The sequence below is a fragment of the Danio rerio genome, chromosome 6 (genome assembly GCF_052040795.2).
Source record: "Danio rerio strain M-AB ecotype USA chromosome 6, GRCz13ab, whole genome shotgun sequence".
In the NCBI taxonomy this organism is placed as follows: domain Eukaryota; kingdom Metazoa; phylum Chordata; class Actinopteri; order Cypriniformes; family Danionidae; genus Danio; species Danio rerio.
This window is the reverse complement of record NC_141026.1, coordinates 33,083,993-33,105,845: the sequence shown is the minus strand read 5'-3', so window position 1 is coordinate 33,105,845 and position 21,853 is coordinate 33,083,993. Positions and strand designations below refer to the sequence as shown.

The 21,853-nt window shown below is 35.6% G+C and overlaps 3 protein-coding genes across 12 annotated transcripts in view; all 3 read left to right on the top strand.

Annotated features, from left to right (window-relative positions):
• pde4ba (phosphodiesterase 4B, cAMP-specific a) overlaps positions 1-7,258 on the top strand; it is a 338,467-nt gene extending 331,209 nt beyond the window's left edge. For all 10 annotated transcript variants that reach the window (XM_087257474.1, XM_087257475.1, XM_087257477.1 and 7 more), the window contains 9 exons: positions 541-634; positions 2,890-3,065; positions 3,164-3,262; positions 3,354-3,518; positions 3,614-3,713; positions 3,800-3,954; positions 4,073-4,195; positions 4,302-4,484; positions 4,570-7,258. In XM_087257474.1, the coding sequence (XP_087113600.1) occupies positions 541-634; positions 2,890-3,065; positions 3,164-3,262; positions 3,354-3,518; positions 3,614-3,713; positions 3,800-3,954; positions 4,073-4,195; positions 4,302-4,484; positions 4,570-4,932 (1,458 nt within the window). In that variant the 3' untranslated portion in view covers positions 4,933-7,258. The remainder of the gene's footprint in view (positions 1-540; positions 635-2,889; positions 3,066-3,163; positions 3,263-3,353; positions 3,519-3,613; positions 3,714-3,799; positions 3,955-4,072; positions 4,196-4,301; positions 4,485-4,569) is intronic.
• lepr (leptin receptor) overlaps positions 1-21,853 on the top strand; it is an 847,758-nt gene that overhangs the window by 423,432 nt on the left and 402,473 nt on the right. The gene's annotated exons all lie outside the window — the stretch shown is intronic.
• sgip1a (SH3GL interacting endocytic adaptor 1a) overlaps positions 18,939-21,853 on the top strand; it is a 129,137-nt gene continuing 126,222 nt past the window's right edge. Inside the window, exons 1-2 of the mRNA XM_087257473.1 lie at positions 18,939-19,198; positions 19,969-20,099. The gene's annotated coding sequence lies outside the window, so the exon portion shown is untranslated. The remainder of the gene's footprint in view (positions 19,199-19,968; positions 20,100-21,853) is intronic.

Sequence of the window (21,853 nt, the reverse complement as noted above, 5' to 3'; positions counted from 1 at the left end):
TTGGATGCACATCTTCGAATTTGGTACATATACTCATGAAAAATATGGTACTTTTGCAAATTTTTCATTTAAACTTGGCAACAGTTTGAAAACTGTAATTTACAAATGAATCTCAAACGGTGAACACCTTGTCTCTTGTACTATATTTCACTGTCACTATCTCTGCATTGCGTTTTTGGGCTTGTATTGGTTGGAGATTTATAAAAAATAATAATTTTTCAATTAATAATATTAGTTTTGCTTAAAATTTATATACATATATTATGTATATTAATATATTTATTTATACATTAATATATTTAGATATACGTTATTTAATGTTGGAAAAATACATATTTTTTTATTATGATTTTAATTTGAATGCAAAGATTTACCATTCTCTACTCTGTAGCACATTGCGCATAACATGTATTTTATGTCAATATAAAAAAGGATGACTGAATATGCCATTTTGCAGGACTTTGGAGTATGGCAGACCTAATAAAGTTGATTATTTGTCATGAATTTTAACTAAAATTTCTCCATCTTTATCTTTTCCAGTTCAAGAGAATGTTGAACAGGGAGCTGACGCACCTCTCTGAGATGAGCAGATCTGGAAATCAAGTGTCAGAGTTTATCTCCAACACCTTCCTAGGTAATTACACACACATTCACTCTTACACTAAAACACCTGCAGTTAGCGCTAAACATTGACTACATACAGTATACAGTGTGGATTGAATTTAGGCTGCGTCATTTCTAGAGCTGAACTGTGGATTCGAATCACCAATATTCGATGACGAAAACTGAAAAAGAAATGACATCAGTTAATTATTTTAATGTTAAAAGATCAAACATGCAGCACAATGACTCATTTGTTTGTGGAATGATGTGATATGGCATCAGACTTTGGTTTCTGCATGAGGAGAGAGATCCCCAATGCTGCAGTTGGAAAAGAGGAAGGGGAGGGTGGAAATGAGAGCAGAATTAGGGGAGGAGGGAGGGCGCGATGGAGGGGGATGGGATCCTGCTGTAAAGCAATGCTGACGGTGGAACCCCCAGCACGGAACATCCAGGCAAGAGAACCTGTGACTCATCCAGCTCCTGTGTTCTCATCGAGACGCCTTCACATGCCCCGTCTAAACACACAAACATTCTTGTATTTTTGCCGCAGTCGCATCATGGTTTTGAACACCAGTAGGAAAGAAATGGAGGTTTTAATATCATAAAATGCCCTTTCTCTATAGAAAAAATGATTTATTATAGTAAACTTTAACAAAGACTAGAGTAAGTAAATTAAATTGAATTCAATTACTTCAATAATCTTTATATTTTTTCTTAGTTTAAACCTTAATGAAACAAAATGTAAGTTTAAAACAAAATGGTGAGAGAAAAAAGGGCAGTTTGGATTAAAAATATATGTTTTTCATATTAAAGTATTTGAGATTTTCATTTTAAAAATGCCTTCAAAACCATTGGTGTACATGCTCATTCTATGACCAGATTATTTGGGATTTAAAGTGGTTTGATTTTCCTGGGATTAAATGTTAGCTGCAAAACATCTGTATTCTGCGTCACGTGTGACTGCTGTCTTTATGCGATTTCACTATCTGCCTCAAAACGCATGAGTTTAGCAGAGATAGTGAGATTAAATCTCACCCAAACACAGCATCCATTTGCACGTGTGGCTTGCCTTTGGTTGTTTTTTTTTTTCCTACATAAAAGAAGACGTGGAATGACATGTGACAGTGAATCTTGAAAAGAGGGAGGCAGAGGAAAAAATCTCTCTGATTGATATATGCGAAAAAACAAGCAAATTGGCTTTAATGAGCACTGCAAAAGCTGTACGAGATCAGATTTTCTCTTGATCAAGCATCTTTACCACAAGAGGAGAGGAAAAAATATGCTTTCTAGATGAAAGAGAAACAAGTACTCCCTTATCCCCATCTCTTTTGCGTGTCGTCATCATGATAGGATGCCTTGCATTTCTTCACTCCATGCATAAGTCCATCTGAATTGACTGCCGAGCTGATTACTGCATGAATTCATGTTTAACAGACATACGAGTGAAGAGGATAATGACTGTAATGAATTAACTCTCATATTTCACCTCTTCTCATTCCTCATCACGCCAGTGGCTATTACCAGGTGTTATCCGCGGCGTTCCAGAGCTTTACTGCAAAAGAGAACAACGTTATCTGCCATAACTGAGAGAATGAAATTAAGAGTACTGTCCTCTCTCGGCCTGTGGTTTCTTGGAAAGGAATTGGATTATCTTTTCCACATGAGGGAGTCCCCAACCTAAAGCCCTTATGCCATTCTCAACTGCAATTTTGCCCTCGAGATGTGCCGCCGTTGTTTGTCAATTGATATCTTCTGAGGGTTGACCTTTGGAGATGCCAAATGAGGCAGATACGAGCTCCCCTGTAGTTTGTTGACAGGTCTGTCACAGTGAAAATGGAGAGTGGAACTGGAGGAGAAGGAAAAGGAGGGGCAGGCCCTGCTTGAATAGCTCAGTGGCAAAGACGTTCTGAATTGGCTGTCTGTTCTTCCGTTTGAGGGCAGTGAATTTTGAGGTGCACACACACATAGTGGAGATGTGAGCTATTCAGCTGTGGCATTGCACCTGGGCCAAAAGCATCTACTTACGTCACTCAGGGAAACACAATATGTGGCCACCGGTCTCCAAACAATGGGCTTTTGTGCGGGCATGGATGTGTGTAGTCTGTGTGGAAACTACAATGAGGAGATTGAGTAATCTGGAATGTGATCTGTCAGCATTTGACACACTTGTGAATGATATGTGTAGAGAGGTTTGCGAGCCGTCCTATTCTGTTTTACATGAAGATATCTGTAAAGTTAAAAACCACCAGGTTGTTCTAATCCTTGGGTTCTTACTGTTCCTCACAGACAAACAGAACGATGTGGAGATTCCCTCGCCTACACCAAAAGCCCGCGAGAAGAAGAAAAAACAGCAGCTGATGACTCAGATCAGTGGTGTGAAGAAAGTGTCCCACGGGCCCAGCCTCAACTGCGGCATCGCTCGATTTGGCGTCAAAACTGACAAAGAGGATTTACTGTCAAAGGTAAGGAGAAGACTGACTAATACTGGCTCTTTAGTGTGTTGGGATGTGAAAATGTACAAATGTATTTTAATCTCATTTCCTGACTCTTCTCTTTCCAGGAATTAGAAGACCTGAATAGATGGGGCTTGAATATCTTTACTGTTTCAGAGTATTCAAACAACCGGCCTCTTACTTGCATTATGTATGCCATCTTCCAGGTCAGTTCTGTTCAGTTGCCTATGGTGACTTTCCACAAATTTCATCAAACGTTGTAGCGAAATGTACTAATGATGCTTCTTTCTGTAACAGGAACGAGACTTGCTTAAGACTTTTAAGATCCCGACAGATACCTTTGTGACGTATATGATGACCCTTGAGGATCACTACCACCAAGATGTGGCCTATCATAACAGTCTTCATGCTGCTGATGTGGCCCAGTCAACTCACATACTTCTGTCCACACCTGCACTAGATGTAAGAACACTTTGTTTTCTTTAGACACAAGGTTTTCCTAGAGTTTTTCCTCAAAGGAAGCATGTTGCTCAACATTTTGAATCTTTCCTAAACAGGCTGTCTTCACCGATCTCGAAATCCTGGCAGCCATTTTTGCGGCAGCCATCCATGATGTGGACCATCCTGGTGTTTCAAACCAGTTCCTCATCAATACAAGTGAGTATTCTCAATTCCCAGCCTACTTTAGATACACAAGTCATGGAGATACATGGATTAATGTCCCATTCGCTCATTTTTTACAGACTCTGAGTTGGCCCTCATGTATAATGATGAGTCGGTTTTGGAAAATCACCACTTAGCTGTGGGCTTCAAGCTTCTCCAAGAGGACAACTGTGACATTTTCCAGAACCTCACAAAGAAACAGAGAACGTCACTCCGAAGGATGGTCATCGACATGGTGAGTTCCTTCCATCCTTCCTTCCTTCCATCCATCCTCCCATTCTTCCTTTCTTTTTCTTTAACCCTGGAATGATTTACATGCTAACACATTATTGTTCAATGTTTCCTTTTCACAGGTACTAGCCACTGACATGTCTAAACACATGAGCTTACTGGCCGATCTGAAGACCATGGTGGAAACGAAGAAAGTGACAAGCTCGGGAGTCTTGCTTCTGGACAACTACACAGACAGGATACAGGTACAGTAAAGGCTTCCTGATCTCCATTCCCTCAGTAAAACCAGTTGTTAGATAAACTTCAGACCATGATGACTTACAGTTGCTTAAATTTGTAAATTTACTCCAGGTTTTGCGGAACATGGTTCACTGCGCAGATCTGAGCAATCCCACCAAGTCTCTAGAGCTATACCGCCAGTGGACTGACCGCATCATGGAAGAGTTCTTTCACCAGGGTGACAGAGAAAGAGAGCGTGGCATGGAAATCAGCCCTATGTGCGATAAACACACTGCCTCTGTGGAGAAATCCCAGGTTAGTTCCTGTCTAAGATTCTGCAGAACCATGTTTTAAGCATCCTACAAAGTCTAATGATATTTTTTTCTCACTCTTTCTTCAGGTGGGATTCATCGACTACATCGTCCACCCGTTGTGGGAAACCTGGGCTGACTTGGTCCATCCGGATGCCCAGGATATCCTGGACACGCTGGAGGATAATCGGAACTGGTACCAGAGCATGATCCCTCAGAGCCCTTCTCCGCCCTTTTACCAGCCCGACAAAGAAGGCAACGGGGGAAGTTCAGGTCCTGACAAGTTTCAGTTTGAGCTCACGTTAGAAGAAGAAGACTCGGAAGGCACGGAAAAAGATGAACAGAGTCAGGGAGACGAGGAAGAGGAGGCAGAAGAAGACCGAGGGGAAGAAATGGAATCCACTACACACATCCAGATAGTTACAGAAGATGCCTCACCGGTCGACACATAGGATTTGTCGTCCTTACATAGGCGGTAGCTGTTTTTTTTTCCCCTTGCGAGAGGTGCAATCTTGCAGTTGATGCTTTTTAAAAAGCCCACATGGGGTGCTTTTTTAGGCCCTCGTGGGAGGAGGATGTCTTGCCCTCCTTGCACTTACGTTTGGAGACAGTTTGGTGGGAGCTCTCAGGAAATAAATGCTGCAGACATTTTGGACCTGAACAATTGACAGGCGACTTTGATAAACATGAAGGATTGGGGCCAACGCGGACAGTCTGTTTGTTTGTTTACCAGGCGGTGTGGAGTAGACACTACTGAGAGGATTTTTCTTTTTTTTTTTTTTTGGTTGTTGTTTTTGTATCAACACAGACTTTTTGTAAAGCTATGGGTGTGTGATGAGGTCAAACACGAACTACTGAAGAACAAGTATTTGTAAAGAGAGAAACTGTTTACTTTTCTGTACCATTTGTCTAAAGACTGTGTGCCTTTTTACTATTGTCTTTTTAATAGTCTTTTATTTATTGAACACGTTTTAGTATAACTGTATGTCAAGATGTTTTCGTTTTCTAAAGCAAACCAGACTGAACATGCAGAATTGTTTTATATCTACGCTGGAGAGAGATCTTAGTGTCTTCCTTTGTTTGGCAATAGAACTTAATAATCCAAACGTCTGACAAACGATCAGAAAACTTTGAAATGATGAAAGAGGCACTTTCTGTTTATTCGATCTACATTGTGTCAGACTTTTTGACTATGAGCACAATTTCTGTTTATTTGGTATCATCCCATTCACATTAGGGTAAGAAATCTGCGTCGTTGCACAGAAAAAAACAAACTAAATGCCCTTGAGTATGAAGACCCCATTTACTGTAGAAAAAAATACAAGCACCCTAAAAGAAATCAAATCTCGATGGACGGTCTCATCATGTTCTAAAATCAAAGGGGAAGCCAAAGTTAAATTTGTTAATTTGCTTACAATTCATCATATTCGTCTTCCACACAGCAAGCATTTTTCACCCTACCATTGTAAATTTACGTAAAAAAATACATAAAAATACGTAATTTTTTTAAAAATTAGTCAAAACTAGCTTTTTTACACACTTTGATAAACAGAACGCTCCTTTTGGCCCACTGTAAAAACATTGACTTGATCTCGTAATTGTCTCACGAAAAAAGTTTGCTACAACTATATGTCAGCTCTCAACATGAACTGGTTGATATTAGCATTGTCGTCTCACACATTTTGTCACCCTTTACATCCACGTTTGTGTGTGGCTCATGCTTTAAGGTACTTGACCTACCTTACGCTCAAAGTCTCAACAGTTAATGGCCAAAGTAGCATGCAAAAGTACGTTTGCGCGCACATTTGTACGTGTCGACACATTACTGTGTTTGTGTGTGCAAGCGTCGCTCAATCACCAGCCCACGCTTCTTTTTTTTCACAACTCTTTCCATTCACTTTGTTTATATGCGCTCAGATCGGTCCTCTACTGTTTATAACAGTGTATTTATTACCGTTAACTGTACATAGAAATAATGTTTCTTTGTAAATGGATTAATTTATATGCACTTGCATTACCGAAAATTGGTGGTGTTTCTTGTGTAGTGGGCTCTTGGACTGAGTCTGTTTTATTTAGTAACATTGTTTATGTTTTAATATGAATAAATATATATTATATATACTATGTATGAATATATTGCACAATTTTCAACTGCCCAGAACAGTAGCCTATGAGACACGCGACCCATCGGTAACGGGGAGAGTCTGTAGATATAAAGACATAAATACATACTGTAGACATCTGTCGGATATTAGAAGCTTTGTGTATCACTGTTTGGTGTAACATCGATAAATCAGTATCTCACAGAAACGTGGCCCTCAAATATATTGACGACATTTTGAATGGAGATTGCTAAAAACGGCTCAGAAGTGGCCTGTAAATGCACTTTTGCAGGGGAGGCATTGCTCACCAATATCACAATCTCCGAACAACAATGTGAAAGCGATATAATTACGACAATGTGATCTTCTGTAATTATTTGTGCTAATGTGAACTATTTTTCTGACCTTGTTAGCAGTTTTGAAATTCAAATTGTCAGTATAACTTTGTTAATCTATGTTTGAGATCTTTTGGTCCCGTTTGCGTCCAAAAGGATTGAACAGAATTAGTGCTATCTGCATGAGGGATGAGTTTTTATCGTCTGGTTATCCCACATTGTTGCAGGTGAATATTCAATGTTTCACACAATGTATGGTAATAATATTGTAAATTGTGTTCAATAAAATCTGAAGCTACTTTTCTATGAAGTGATTAAAGACAAAGCATGAATATATATAACTTGTGTCATTGTCTTTTATCCACGTTTGTTCTTAAACGTCAAAGAATTCATACAAATGATCACTAGAATTGATAAAATGCATTGAGTTTAGCTGTTTTTGTAAAGCTGCAACTATTATTTGTTTCATACAGCTATAGAAAAGAACAGCGATTATTATTTAGTGGTTATATACTGTATACATTTGTACACACTGTAAAAGTAAAAATTTGGGGTCAATTTTTTTATTATTAATTGTATTTAATAATTTAAACAAAACTATTCTGGTTATCAAGGCAGGATTTGTTAAATGTAAAAAAAAAATTTTAATTGTTAAATATTTATTAATTAAATATTTATTTATTACTTATTGCATGTAGTTTCAAATTAAATTATTTCTCCAGTCGATATTGCTTTTATTAATATTACCATTAATAATAATAGTATTAACAATAATAATTAATATTAGAGTAATTCCTGAAGGATCACGTGACTGAAGACTGAAGTCATTGTATAACGATGGTTTGTTCTGTTGACTATCGAAATATAATAATTTTCACCTTAAAATGGTGTTTGAAAAATCTAAAACAGCTTTTATTCTAGCCAAAATAAAACAAATGAGACTTTCTCCAGAAGAAAAATATTATCAGGCATAGTTTCTTACTGTTCAGGCATAATTTACAAATTTCTTTGCCCTGTTAAACATAATTTGGGAAATATTTAAAAGCGAAAAAATATATAAATAAATAATTCTGCTAATAATTCTGACTTCAACTGTATTATTTATTTTTTTATTACATAAATGGCCGTTTTATTAACTTATTTGTATTCAAATGAACCTTGTTTTCTTCACATTTGTGCTTGAAGGACTCTTGAAGCGGACTCTAAATGTAGTATGACAGGTCACATTGCGTCCAGTGACTATCAGTCCTGAGCTGTTCCTCGAGCGATGGCAGCCCTCAAATGACACAGTCCTGACTCTAATCTGTGTGTGTGAATCATTCAGAGGCCTTTTGCACAGAATCCCAAGAATTTATGTAAGGCAAGTAGGAAGGTGAAGCGAGGGAGTCAGATAAACATGGGCCATTTCAGGTCATGATCTTTCACATGTTTAATGCTCATCTGCTGATTCAAGATGAATTGCCAGAACAGCCCAAAGATTCCCGGGAGGTTTATTTAATGCTGAAGGTAATGTGGTTGTTCAGGTACTATAATCTACCAAGATAAATATATGTTTGTTTGTTTTGTTTTTTTACAGTTTTTTATAATTCTCTTTCGTTACCAATATACAGCTAGAATAAAAGAAGTTTTATTATATATATATATATATATATATATATATATATATATATATATATATATATATATATATATATATATATATATATATATATATATATATATATATATATATATATATACATATACGCCACTGCCTCGCCATATATATATATAAATGTAAAAAATAAAAACATAAATTTCACATACCTAAGTGGCAGGTAACATTGTGAAGTTGAAAACTAAATCTCTCTCCCCCTTTCTCTCTCTCACTCACAAACACAAACATTGAATTTAAAGAGAACTGAAAGTTTTAGTGAAAAGTCCCTTAATTTCCTAGTCTATTTTGAAGTGATATGAGGTTTGATAGACTGTAATAAATGAGAACCTATAATTATTACCTGAATGAGCTACTTCACCCATAACGTTTATTTTGTTAATATATTTATTGATATTTTAAATATATATTTTTTTTTATTTGAGATCATTTTGAAGTGGCGCCTGTGGCTCAGTGGTTAGCACTGTCGCCTCACAGCAAGAAGGTTGCTGCATGGTTTAAGTCCTGGCTGGTTGGCATTTTTGTGTGGAGTTTGCTTGTTCTCTGCGTTTTCACATGGTTTTTCTCTGGGTGGTCCAGTTGCAATGACATGCACCATACAGTTGAAGTCAGAATTATTAGCCCCCTTTGAATTTTTTTCTTCTTTTTTAAATATTTCCCAAATGATGTTTAACAGAGCAAGGAAATTTTCACAGTATGTCTGATAATATTTTTTCTTCTGGATAAAGTCTGATTTATTTTATTTCAGCTAGAATAAAAGCAGTTTTTTATTTTTTTTAAACACCATTTTAAGGAAAAAATTATTAGCCCCTTTAAGCTAATTTTTTTTCTCGATAGTCTACAGAACAAACCATTATTATACAATAACTTGCCTAATTACCCTAACCTGCCTAGTTAACCTAATTGACCTAGTTAAGCTTTAAATATCACTTTAAGCTGTATAGAAGTGTCTTGAAAAATATCAAGTAAAATATTATTTACTGTCATCACGACAAAGATAAAATAAATCAGTTATTAGAAATGAGTTATTAAAACTAATATGATTAGAAATGTGTTGAAAAAAAAATCTGCTCTCCGTTAAACACAAATTGAAGAAAAAATAAACAAGCGATCTAATAATTCAAGGGGGCTAATAATTCTGACTTCAACTGTAAGTGAATTACAAATGTGGGAGTGTGTGGGTGTTTCTCAGTATTGGGTTGCGGCTAGAAGGGCATCCACTGCATAAAACATATACCAGAATAGTTGGCGGTTCATTCTTCTTTGTTGACCCCTAAGCCAAAGGAAAATAAATGAATGAATTGTATTGATGTTCATGCTTAAATTAAGCAGCCTGTAACTTCATATGCTGAAAATGTGGCTGTTCATTTCATTAAAAATGTGATCCCAGTTATATTTTTCATTATTGTTAGAGTTTTAGTGTGGTCCCTGCTATTCTCATGAATTTAGAAAAACTACTACGGTTAATACAGGACATTGAAAGAAAGAGCACCATTATGCAAAATGTTATTAAAAGTAAATTATGAGGGCTTGATAAAAACTGGGATATAAAAAGTCAATATTAATAACAATAACACTGAATTGTTGTACTGTGTGCTTTCATGAATCCCGAAATATTTATAGGACACATAAGATGAAGCATAAAATACAATAAATGATTATTATAATGCATTTAAGGACATCTACACACACATAAATATACTGGGGGGAGAAGAAAATTTTTGATGATTTCCGTAAAAGAGAAATTCAAATGTCAGTGCTGTACAAAAAGCAGGAGGCTGTGGATAAATAAAGGTTTGGAAACATCACACACAGAGAGCTCTATAAAGCCCCAGAGAGTGTTAGCCTTGTAAATGAAGGCTGTAAATCACACTGCTGATGGTTAGCCAGAGCTATTTTTAACCTCCAGCCAATTAGAAGAAGAGACTGGTGGCCCTCTTCCTCCACGTGAGCCTCTGTCCAGTGTCAGGATGTGCAGCTCAACCCAAATCAATTCCAGATCAAATCCATAAACATTCAAACACACTGACATTTGTGTACTGAACAAACCTGTAGAATTCATTTGTTGTTGGGAATAAGCGTCTGACTAAACTGGCCATTTTAGACCGGGACCATTTGTTTTTGGTCCCCATGCGAAAAATGCCTCATAAATCATCCAGATTATTATTATTTTTAAACTGCTAAACGTTTTCTGTAAAAGTTGGATTTGGAAGTACACTCTAAAAACTGGTTCTTAAAGGTAACAGTTCTTTTGTTTAGGAATTTTTATTTCCTGCCTTTTTTTTTGTAGGCACAACTGCTTAATTTGTTCTATCAGTTTACTAATTTACTGATTTCATTGTAATACAATGATAATGTGTACTCTAATGTGCACATAAATTCACGCTATCACTAGGTATGCAAGATTTTTTGCTTTTAAATTCCATGACGCACACACTACATACACTAGAGACGTGCTGCGATTTTTTAATTGTATTTATTTAATGTCCATTTTTTAATTTATAATGTCTAGGGACGAAGAGTTGTATTTATAGCAACAGGTTTGATAACCGTGGTAATAAAGGCATATATAGATATGCAATGTTTCTGGTAAGTTAAAGTTATTTCCACACTCAAAGGGTTGAATAAGAGTCTTAAAGGGCACCTATATGATGTAAAATCATCTTTTGGAAGCTATTTGTACAGAATTGTGTAGTGTGTCCACAAGTGATATGAAAATAATGAGTCTGTTTTTTTTATTTCCTGGTGTTAAAATAGGATCCAAATCCTATTGATTTTGAGGCAGATACCAATGTGACATAGCAGTGAGGTTTTCTGCACCCACTGATTCTGACCAACATGCATGTATTACTATGTCTCACACATAAAACTGTCCAAAAGACAGGATTTGCAAAGAAACTGAGATGAAAAGTTATGAATTAGAGTTAGGGTTAGGAGCTATTCTTGTTTTGGAGCATCAAACGATTAGTTAGAAATATTATGTTCATTTATCTTAAATACTGTATTGTGTTCACATTTGGGGATGCCAGTTGTTAATGTCAATATGTCACATGTATGTAATGTGATTTATCTGTATTGTGGATGTAGATCTTTAGTAGCATATTTGACCATTTGAAAGGCATCCTGTCACATTTGTCGTAACTGATAGCACAAAAGTTCATTCTTTCATTCATTTTTCTTCGGCTTAGTCCCTTATTTATCAGAGGTCACCACAGCAGAATGAACCGCCAACTATCCCAGCATATCTTTTACACAGTGAATGCCCTTCCAGCTGCAACACAGTACTGGGAAACACACATATACATTTATACATTCACACACAATCATTTATGGCCAATTTAGATTATTCAATAAACCTATACCGCATGTAATTGGAATGTAGGGGAAACCAGAGGAAACCCACGCGAACATTTGAGAACGTAAACTCCAAACAGAAATGGCAACTGGACCAGCCGGGACTCGAACCAGTGACCTTGTTGCTGTAAGGTGATAGTGCTAACCACTGTGCCTTCACACCACCGCACAAAAGTTAAACAACTCTATTCTATTGCACATTCACTAGAAATCGTTAAACAGGAAACAGATGAAGGCTGCATTTAAAATGTCATACTCTCTTACTATGTAGTGGGCAATATACAGTAGTATATTCATTCATTCATCTTCTTTTCGGCTTAGTTCCTTTTTACAGTAGCATATGCTGTTGATAAATTCTACAGTAAAAATCTGTATCCCAGTTAGCAGTATGTTTACTTTTTTATGCAGTGAATAACTGTAAATTGACTTTACTAGATTTATCATATATACCTTATACCAACTACATTACGTTTGAGTTTTCTGTTACATCTAATGTTGATAAATCATGTTTATCTAATTACTTTAGTTTCAATTGTGCGCAACCATGATTGACTTTCTACAGTATATCGCAGTAAATAAATTCCTCTGCTTGTGAATAATAGAATGTGATTAGCAGCATTGGTTCATTATATGACTTTCTCATCACCACATGTTTTTGGTTGTGCTTTTGTCTGAATGAAAAAGATACAATGTGTAGATTTCCAAACATGAAGATTTTAACACTATAAATGAATTTTATATGTTAGTGTACTGTAGAATTTAAAAATCTATTTAGTTAGCATATTTTAAAGGTAAAATTATATATAAAATGGTCATTTTAACAGTTTTTTTTAACTGTAAATTTTACAGATTTTTGTAAGTGTAGTATTGTATGTCACATAATTCACAGTAGATTAGTCAAAATGTACCTGGATGGCCTAATGCAAAACGATGTTCCATGTGAACTGCTCCTAATAAGATTATTTTAAAATGAAGGGGTTTAAAGATTACCATTTTCCATTCTTCTTGGAAACTTTCCATTTGGGGTCGGACAAAGGGCCGGGTGAGAACCTCATTTCATTTCACTTTTTACAGCTGTGACAAATTTGGAAATCCCCTCAATGACAGAAAAAAGCCGCCTAGAGCGTCCAAGTTTTTTAAATTGTCCATCAAGACGTGTGTATTAGAATCAAATAGGCCTTACACAGAGAGTGCTTTCTTCTGTTCTGTCTGGATGGCAAAATGACATTGCTCTTCTTTCTCCGTCTCTGTCTTGCGCTCCGTCTGATGTACTTAACCAGAGAGTACTACAAAATTCATCTTCCACACTCATTAGCTGCGGGTCAGCAGGGCTCCCTCACAGCTGTCTAGCCGTTCAGCACTGATGGTGTGTCACAGGGCATTTTTCCAGTCTGTTTTCTGGTTGGTTGATTTATTTTATTGCTTGTTCACAGCTGTACAGCAGCCCATGACATCATGCTTTACTGGAGACAATAAAAGGGTTCACAATGAACCTGATACAGAGGCACAGACCATTGTAATGAGAGATTACAACGAGAGAGAATAATGAAGGAGAGAATAATGAAGAGTCAAATGAACACATGACAATTTTCCCTAGACTTTTTGTTTTTTTAATTAATTATTTATTTATTTATTTATTTATTTATTTATTTATTTATTTATTTATTTATTTATTTATTTATTTATTTGTTTATTTGTTTGTTTGTTTGTTTGTTTGTTTGCTTTTGTAACAATGATAAATGCATTTCCCTATATAGTTAGACTTTAAAACAATACAGTTAATCAATCAGAAGTTGTAACAAAGTATAGCAGAATTGAAGATGTTTTTTGAAACCAAACCTGATTGATTCAAATCAAGTCATGATTCTACACAAATTGAGCTCACTGTATTTTCATGTGTTTATATACAGCATACATTTGCTTTTTACTTTCATTTTTTATTTGTGTGTGTGTAGTAGTAGCCTATATTTCTGAAACAATACAGTACGTATAAGGTAGATGACAGTGTGCTTTCCTATACACCACCTGACAAAAGTCTTGTTGTCAATTCCAGTTGTAAGAGCAACAAATAATAGTTTGACTTGTAGATGATCATTTTTAAAAGTGGCATAGGGTAGATTTTTTTGATGAATCATCTGTTTAACTGCATCCTAATCATTACAAATACTGGAGAAGACCTATTGGAACCCACATGGACATAAGATTCTCACAGAAATCAGTCAAGATTGGTTAAGGAAAATCATGGTTTGGAGTTACATTCAGTATGTTGCCATGCAGGAGAATGAATGGCAACATCAACAGCCTGAGGTATCAAACCATTTGTGCTGCCAAAGAAGGTCAAGGTGCTCCAGGATTGGCCAGCCCAGTCACTAGACATGAACATTCTTGAGCATGTCTAAGGTAAGATGAAAGAGGAGGCATTGAAGATAAAAGCAAAACATTTTCATGAACTCCTACAAAAACGCTTTCTATGCCATTCCAGAAAACTTTATTCATAAGTTATTTGAGTCATTGCAGAGATGGATGGATGCAGTATTAATTCTTTTTCCCCATGACACCATGACTTTATATTCTATACTGTACATGATTTCTATTAAGTAACAAGACTTTAGTCTAAGCAAGGTCAGACTTACTGTCCTAATTAAATAATATAAAATATTTTTTTTGCTAAAATAGGTGTAATTTAGAGGCCTTTGCCTTTCAAATAAGCCACTTCTAAAACCAAATGATCAACTAGAAGTCCAAGTTATTATTGATGTTCCTAAAACTTGGATAGGTAAGACTTTTGTCAGGTAGTGTAGTTGAAAAAAGCAAACTAACAGTTTTTTTTTTTAATATAAAGGTTTAATTAGCAGTTTGCAGTAATGGAAACTGCTAATTAATGCAAACTTCTAATTAAAAAATGACATTTTACAACCTTTTATCTTAGTTTCAAGAACATATAAAGGGCACCTATTTTACTCCTTTTCCAAGATTTAAAACAAAGCTTTTGTGTCTCCAGAATTTGTGTACAGTTTCAGCTCAAAACACCCATCAGATTATTATCTAGACCTTTCGGAATATTGGAATTTTCTGCTCTGAACACAATGTAGCCATTTTTGTTACCTTTGCCTTTATTGCTGGTTCCCCTCGCTCACTGTTCCCACGTGCCTGTCAGAGTGTACCTCAATATTCGGCTGTGTCAGATAAACTACATATGACAGACATGAAGGAAGCTCATCTCACGTAACGTTTGTGAGAAAAATTACAGTTAGAACTTTCCCAATGACTTGGTGTATTTGTTGTGGAGTTTATTTAAGCCTTTCTGCAATGAGGAGTCATGCACAATGTTGTTACAAAGTTCACGCACACACATAGACACACACACACACAGCAGACAAACACACAAAGTGCGCACATTTAATTTTGCACTGTTTTTGCACATCAAATGTTTACAAATATACGTTAATATCCACTGCTGCATGGATATGTGTTTTGTTGACATATATAAAAAAAAATGTTTAAAAAAATATTTAACATCCACAAATGGGGATTGAAGAGTCTTTTGTTATAATTGTACTGACATGCAGTTGTGGTGAGGAATTACATCAACTTCACTATCTTTATCACAAACATGCACTGTTTTAAAAATATTTTAAACATGTAAAACTCATACTTGATCACATTTGATGATGATTGATGATCACAGTATCAGATCACAGATCACTCGGTTGCTTTGCACATGTCCTGTCTTGTTGATATGATTATACACGCTACTATGGAGACATGTTAATATGTGGCTGTCAATCAATTTGTTTGGTGGGGAACCGTACTCTTACGCCTTGTTGCGGTGGGCCTCAAAATGGGAGGGATTTGGATGCTATTTCAACGTCAAGAAATTTAAAAAAGAGACTTATTGTCTTTATGCCCCAGTATGACTGTGGACACACTATACCTGCACACAGTCCAAATTGCTTCCAAAAGATGATTGTCATCATAGGTGCCCTTTAAACAAAATGAAAAACCTTTTTTACCCCAAAGATTCTGCTATGAAATGTTAAAGATTATTTTGAAAACACTCAACACTAATAAAGTATCTTTATTTGTAGGAGTATACAGTTTTTTAAGGACACGAAGAATGATTGATTATACATTTATCAAGTCAACTGGACCATATTAGCCCTCAAGTATAGCATAATACAAAATTAACATAAAACTGGTGTGTGTGATATGACGCAGTTTTAAATATCCGCATAATTCTCTAAAGGATTCTCTCCCTCCACCCACTCAGCTGTGTTTCTTCACTGAAGCGGTGCAGTGAAGCTGTTGGCAGAAAGAGAGAGAGAGAAAGAGAAAGAGAGAGTGAGATGGAGAGGAGAAGAAAGAGAAGCTGCTCTCTCCCCTGAGGGACACTGCTCTGCCTCAAATCAGGAGCCCAAATGCTTTCTGACATTTGGTGGATGCAGCATGTGCCTGGCCTCAGCTGCCACCGCCACCATCAACACACACTCACACAAGCATGCAGAGAACAAGATTTTCAAAACGCAGCCATGTTTATCCCTTGAAACGTGTGCATGATTTACATGAAATTTCTGCAATGGTTATAATGTTATCTGGTAAGCCTTATATGGCATTATATGAATGGAGAAGGCAGAAAGAACCAAGCAGAGAGAGAGAGAGAGAGAGAAAGAGAGAGCTGACTCAATGAGTAGTGATATCTTGTTGAATGCTAATCTCCCTCTGTCTCTTGCACAAACACCAGGAGCTGGAACACAGAGATCCTCAGTGACTGTACTCGTCGATAGACTCGACACACCTCTGCTGTTAAACTTTGGAAATTCTCAAGAAAGCAAACCTTGGCTTTTTATGTAAAATCATTTCTCATTTGCATAGGGGTAGATGTGATGCCTTACAGATTTGCAATAAAATCAGGGATTGCTGTGGTTACGCAACATGGATTTATCGATCTGTGTGTTCTGTGCTGAGAAAATAACCTGCAAGCAGTGGGAAAAAAAATGCACTTCTTATTCTGAGAGTTAGATGACAGATCTCATTTGATATCTTTGTATTCCTGTGTGATTTATGTGTAATTTATAAGCCATTTCTTCTTGGGGATCAAAGAAGTCCCCACAAAAACAAAATCTATACCTGTGGGGACATTTGGATACTACAACATAAACATTTAAAGACACACACACACACACAAATAAACACACACACACACACACACACACACACAGATAAACACACACATTTGTACAGCTATCTTAATTGGGAGTTACCACAGATGTAATGATTTCTAGATTTGCTGAGCCATATCCTACTCATAAACCAAACCTCACAGAACACAATCAGTATTTTTACATTTTCAAAATACTTAACTCTGTGTACATTTGCAATTTTGGTATTTCTAAGCATTTTTGACATGTGGCAGTACTTAATTCTCAAACGAAGATTTTTTTTTTTCATTTTAATAGCTTAGTAAAATGTCAGAAAAATAAGTTAATTATAGGTCTATAGCCTATTGTAACAAATGTACGAAATGATATACACACGCTGGAAAAAATCAATTGGTTTAATGAATTTTTTAAGGCAACTAGATGTAAGCTATTTATATAGGCTGAATTTAAACAAACAAATTAAATTTAGTAATTTAAGATACAGAAGTTCAACGTAATTTGTGTTTTTAATTCAGCCCATATAATTCCAATCAGTTATCTTAACGTTGTTTTTTTTAATTATTGTATTTGGCTTCAATTACATTTTAAATCTGTTTGAAATAAAAAAAGTCTGATTCATTTGTGTTGCTGAATTATTTAATTATCATTGTTTTATGTATCTTAAAAAAACACAAATAGTGATAATATCAGATCAAAATGTGACAACTTGTCAAAAACGTTCTGTTTAGACATGATATTTTTTGTTTTCTTTATACGTCACACAGGCACACACACACACACACACACACACACACACACACACACGCACACGCACACGCACACGCACACGCACATGCACACGCACACAAAGAAAGTTTTTTTTTTTTTTTTGAGGTTTTATAATTGTTAACATTCAAAGGAGGAAAACATGGTAACAAAAACAAGGCCTATATAAATTTTGTATTCCTAATAAAATAAAATATTCACCCCTGGAATGCATTCTTGTCCAAATATTGTGATGTTACTGATATTTGCACCTTGTAAATATCTGTACAATTTGCACAAATGTGACAAATTTTGTCACCTGTTTTGTTCATGCAATGTATCATCATTGTTTTGGAATCATTTACGTTCATATTGTTTTTTCAATATGAGTGGTAATTTGCACCTTAAGGATATTATTTGTTATTTTGAAAGCCAAAAGAAGTCATTAGAAGCCACTGTGAACTTACTTTTTTCCGTGAATTTTACTTTCTCAAACAGAGTTAAAAAATCTATTTTTTTATAGACTTCTTATAGAACATTTAATTAAATCACTTAGATTAATTGATAATAAGAAATGTGCTTTTTTTCTTGAGTATATACATCGTAGAAGCTACTTGAATTTTTATCTATCGATTTTTTTAATTGCTTTATTATTATTATTATTATTATTATTATTATTATTATTATTATTATGTACTTTTCCTGGTTTTGTTCTTTGTCCTTTTTATTTAATGTGAACATTGTGTAAAAGAACTGTTTTCTGTTATTTGTATTATAAGTTGTATTATAGTTTCTTTAAATTACAATAAAAAAAAACATGCAAACAAACTTTAAAGTTGCAGTATAGGCTATTTCTATTGTAGTTTATTGTAGTGGAGCCAGCTCTGGATTTATCGTTCATTTTTAATTAATAGTAGTTTCAAAACAAACAAACAAACAAACAAACAAACAAACAAACAAACAAACAAATAAATAAATAAATAGTTTAGACCGTGCTGCAGTATGCCACATATTTCCAAAACATCCGTTTAACACACGCAATGTGTACGAACTGTTTAATTAGCTAAATAAATTTAAATGAGATAAATATGCGTCTTAGTCACGTGGCAAGAGTTTCCTCTTTCGTATGCCATAGTCATATAAACAACGTTGATTCAACTCTCTTAATATAATCTATAACTGTGATAACGCTAACGTTACTACTCTAAGCAAATTGAGTCGGATCTGCAGGTTCTGCGCCTCGACGAAAGCTGGAGTTTTTCTGTGAATGTTTGCAGTGGGAAAGTTTGTTTATGTTGTGAAGGGCAGGTCCTCACAGCCAGGCGCGTGTTTTTGGGACAGTGCGAGAAGCAGGAACCCGAGGAAATGTGGTAATGTGGATTCATTTACTGTTGTGTTTTTATTTGGTGTTTTGGGAGGAGGTTCAGTTTTATTTAATGTGACGCGCTTTTATTTCATCGTCTATTTCGACAGCTCAATGTCAGAGTTGTACAGCCCTAATTCATCAGTGTTTCTTAATTGGAATAGCTTACGTACGTTAGTCCTTTAAAAATATTATTGTAAACAACATCCCAGATAAAGAACTAAATAGTGGCTTAGTGAATTCTAGTGTTTTTAAACCACAGTAAAAAGTATTAAACTGCAACTGGATATTACTGTATAACATAGTTTAATGTTACAGTAACTATTGACTAATAAACTGTAATAAAAACTGGAGTATGCATAGTGTACTGCAGTAAACACATGTATTGTAGTATAGTTTTAACACCTACTTCAGTACTGGATCATTTCATTTGTTTATATTACTAAAGCTGTAGTATTACATCAACTAGAATTACCATAACAGATAAATTGAAGATTAGGTTAAGATGTATGTTGGCTTTAGATCTAGTAAAGCAATTGTTTTGTTTAACAAGGCATTTATGTCAAGGGTAAAGATTGATGTAGATTTGAGATGCGTGCAGATAATTATGGGGAAGTGGTTTCTTTGGCAAATTTGGGAATTCATGGTTAACCATAAAACATTTGCAGTTTTTAAACCACATCTTCTGCACCCTTTGAATTATTCTACACCCTTCTGTATGCCAGGCTTATTCTGTGCATTCTAAAGGGGGATTAAAAGTTGTTTTTGTCTTCATAGGTAATACATCAGCAGGTGAAGAGGGGAATTGGTGCTGGATAAGCCGGTTTATTCTGTTTACATGCGGGTTTACCTAATGACAGAAACAGCATGATTCCTTCAGTTCGACTTCTGATTTCAAGAAAGTCACGGTAAATAATTTGACCTTGTCAAATTGTCATTTTTCTGTATTCAGATTTTTTTAGGTGGGTTCAGATTTTTCATGTTTATTTCAGCTAAAACAAAGTCTGTTGCAAATTCTCGGTTAGTGCGGTTGATTTTAATAAATGTTGTGCACCAAAAAAAGCAACAAACTCTGGTGCAGTTTGACAGAAAAATAAATGCACACCAGAGCAGATGCAACCTAAATAGGGCATGCTTGTTTTTTCTTATTTATTATACCTCAGCACAAGCATTGCTAATTCAACAGAGGAGCTCTTGGGGTCTCATGTACGAAGACTTGCATTGAGTTCATACTAAAACATTGCGTACGCACAAAGCTGTAAATGTGTGTATGCAGTAAAAATTCAGATGTATGAAACACTGCGTACGCGGAGTCCTACGCATATTCTCTTTGTACATCCAAATTAACGTGAAACTGAGCACACGTGCACAAGCGAAAAACCCCTCTCTACCTCCTCCACCTAATAAACATGGTAATGACTCTATATTGGCAAAACCAAATGAAAAAGCAATGGCAAAAGCAAGCAAAAAGAGAAACTTTTAACAGAATGTGAATTGGAGGTGCTACTTTCGGAAACGGTGTCCACCAGTTTGTCCACCAGAATTAATAACGAAAGAAAAAAAATAGAGTGGCACAGTTTAGCTAACGCGGTTAACGCAGTGGTGTCTGAACATTGCACTGTAAGTGAATTAAAAAAGAAATGGTCCCATGTAAAGGTGTAACATTTTATAGTGTCGATTACATACATATCTAAAGAGAGCGGCAAACAGCAGCGTGAGTGGTGTAGCGCGTAAATCGCACGGCAACATGTTTAGACACAATCGATCATGAACCCAGTATGAATCTAGGGTCTGATGAACTCATTTTTTTCCCCCATTACATATCAGATTTTGTCTACTCTTCATCACGAGGAAGACAAGTAGGAATCATTAATAAGTGGTTGTATTATGTTAAGCGCATTTGAGCATCACAAATTTTTTGCACATTTATTAAATGGAAATGTTTCCGATTCACGTATGCAAATTCATCTGCAGATGGCTGCAAATTGTGCTTTAATGTTTGGCTGGTCAACTGCATGGTATGGAAACCTTATATACCTGCTAGACATGTGGATGATCCCATCCCATAGCTGCCATTGCACGGCTCAAAGATAATTTGTAGTGTGCAATTTAACACAATTGCCTCTAGGTTTCGTAGTGAGTAGAAATAAAAAAAAAACACACACAAGAAATGCACATACGCCAGACATGAAGTTGACGTCGACTGACGCACATTCTCACAATATTTCATTGTTAGTAAATCCAAATGTGAGCGTGAAATCTGGCATACACAAAGTTTTTGTGCGTACGCAGCGTTGATACATGAGGCCCGTGGTGCTGTGTTTATCTTTTCCATATTTAGTCATTTGTTTTCAGTTTAACAAATACCTAGTTTTTACTAACTGCTTACAAATGCATGGTTTAAACGTTTGGTAAGTCTTGATATAAAAAATCCATTATAAAAGCCTTTTGTTTTGTTTCCTTAGCATTGACAGTCAGTTTAAAAATCAAGCTAACTTAAGCCAGGACCAAATGTAGCACATTTAATTTGTTGTCTGGATCAAAAGAACTAAGCTACAAGAGTTAACACTCCTATAATGATACAGAAACTACGTTGGAAAATATTTTGCAGCACTTAACATCAAAGCCTGCTTGTGTTATATTAGCAGTATAATATTTTTTG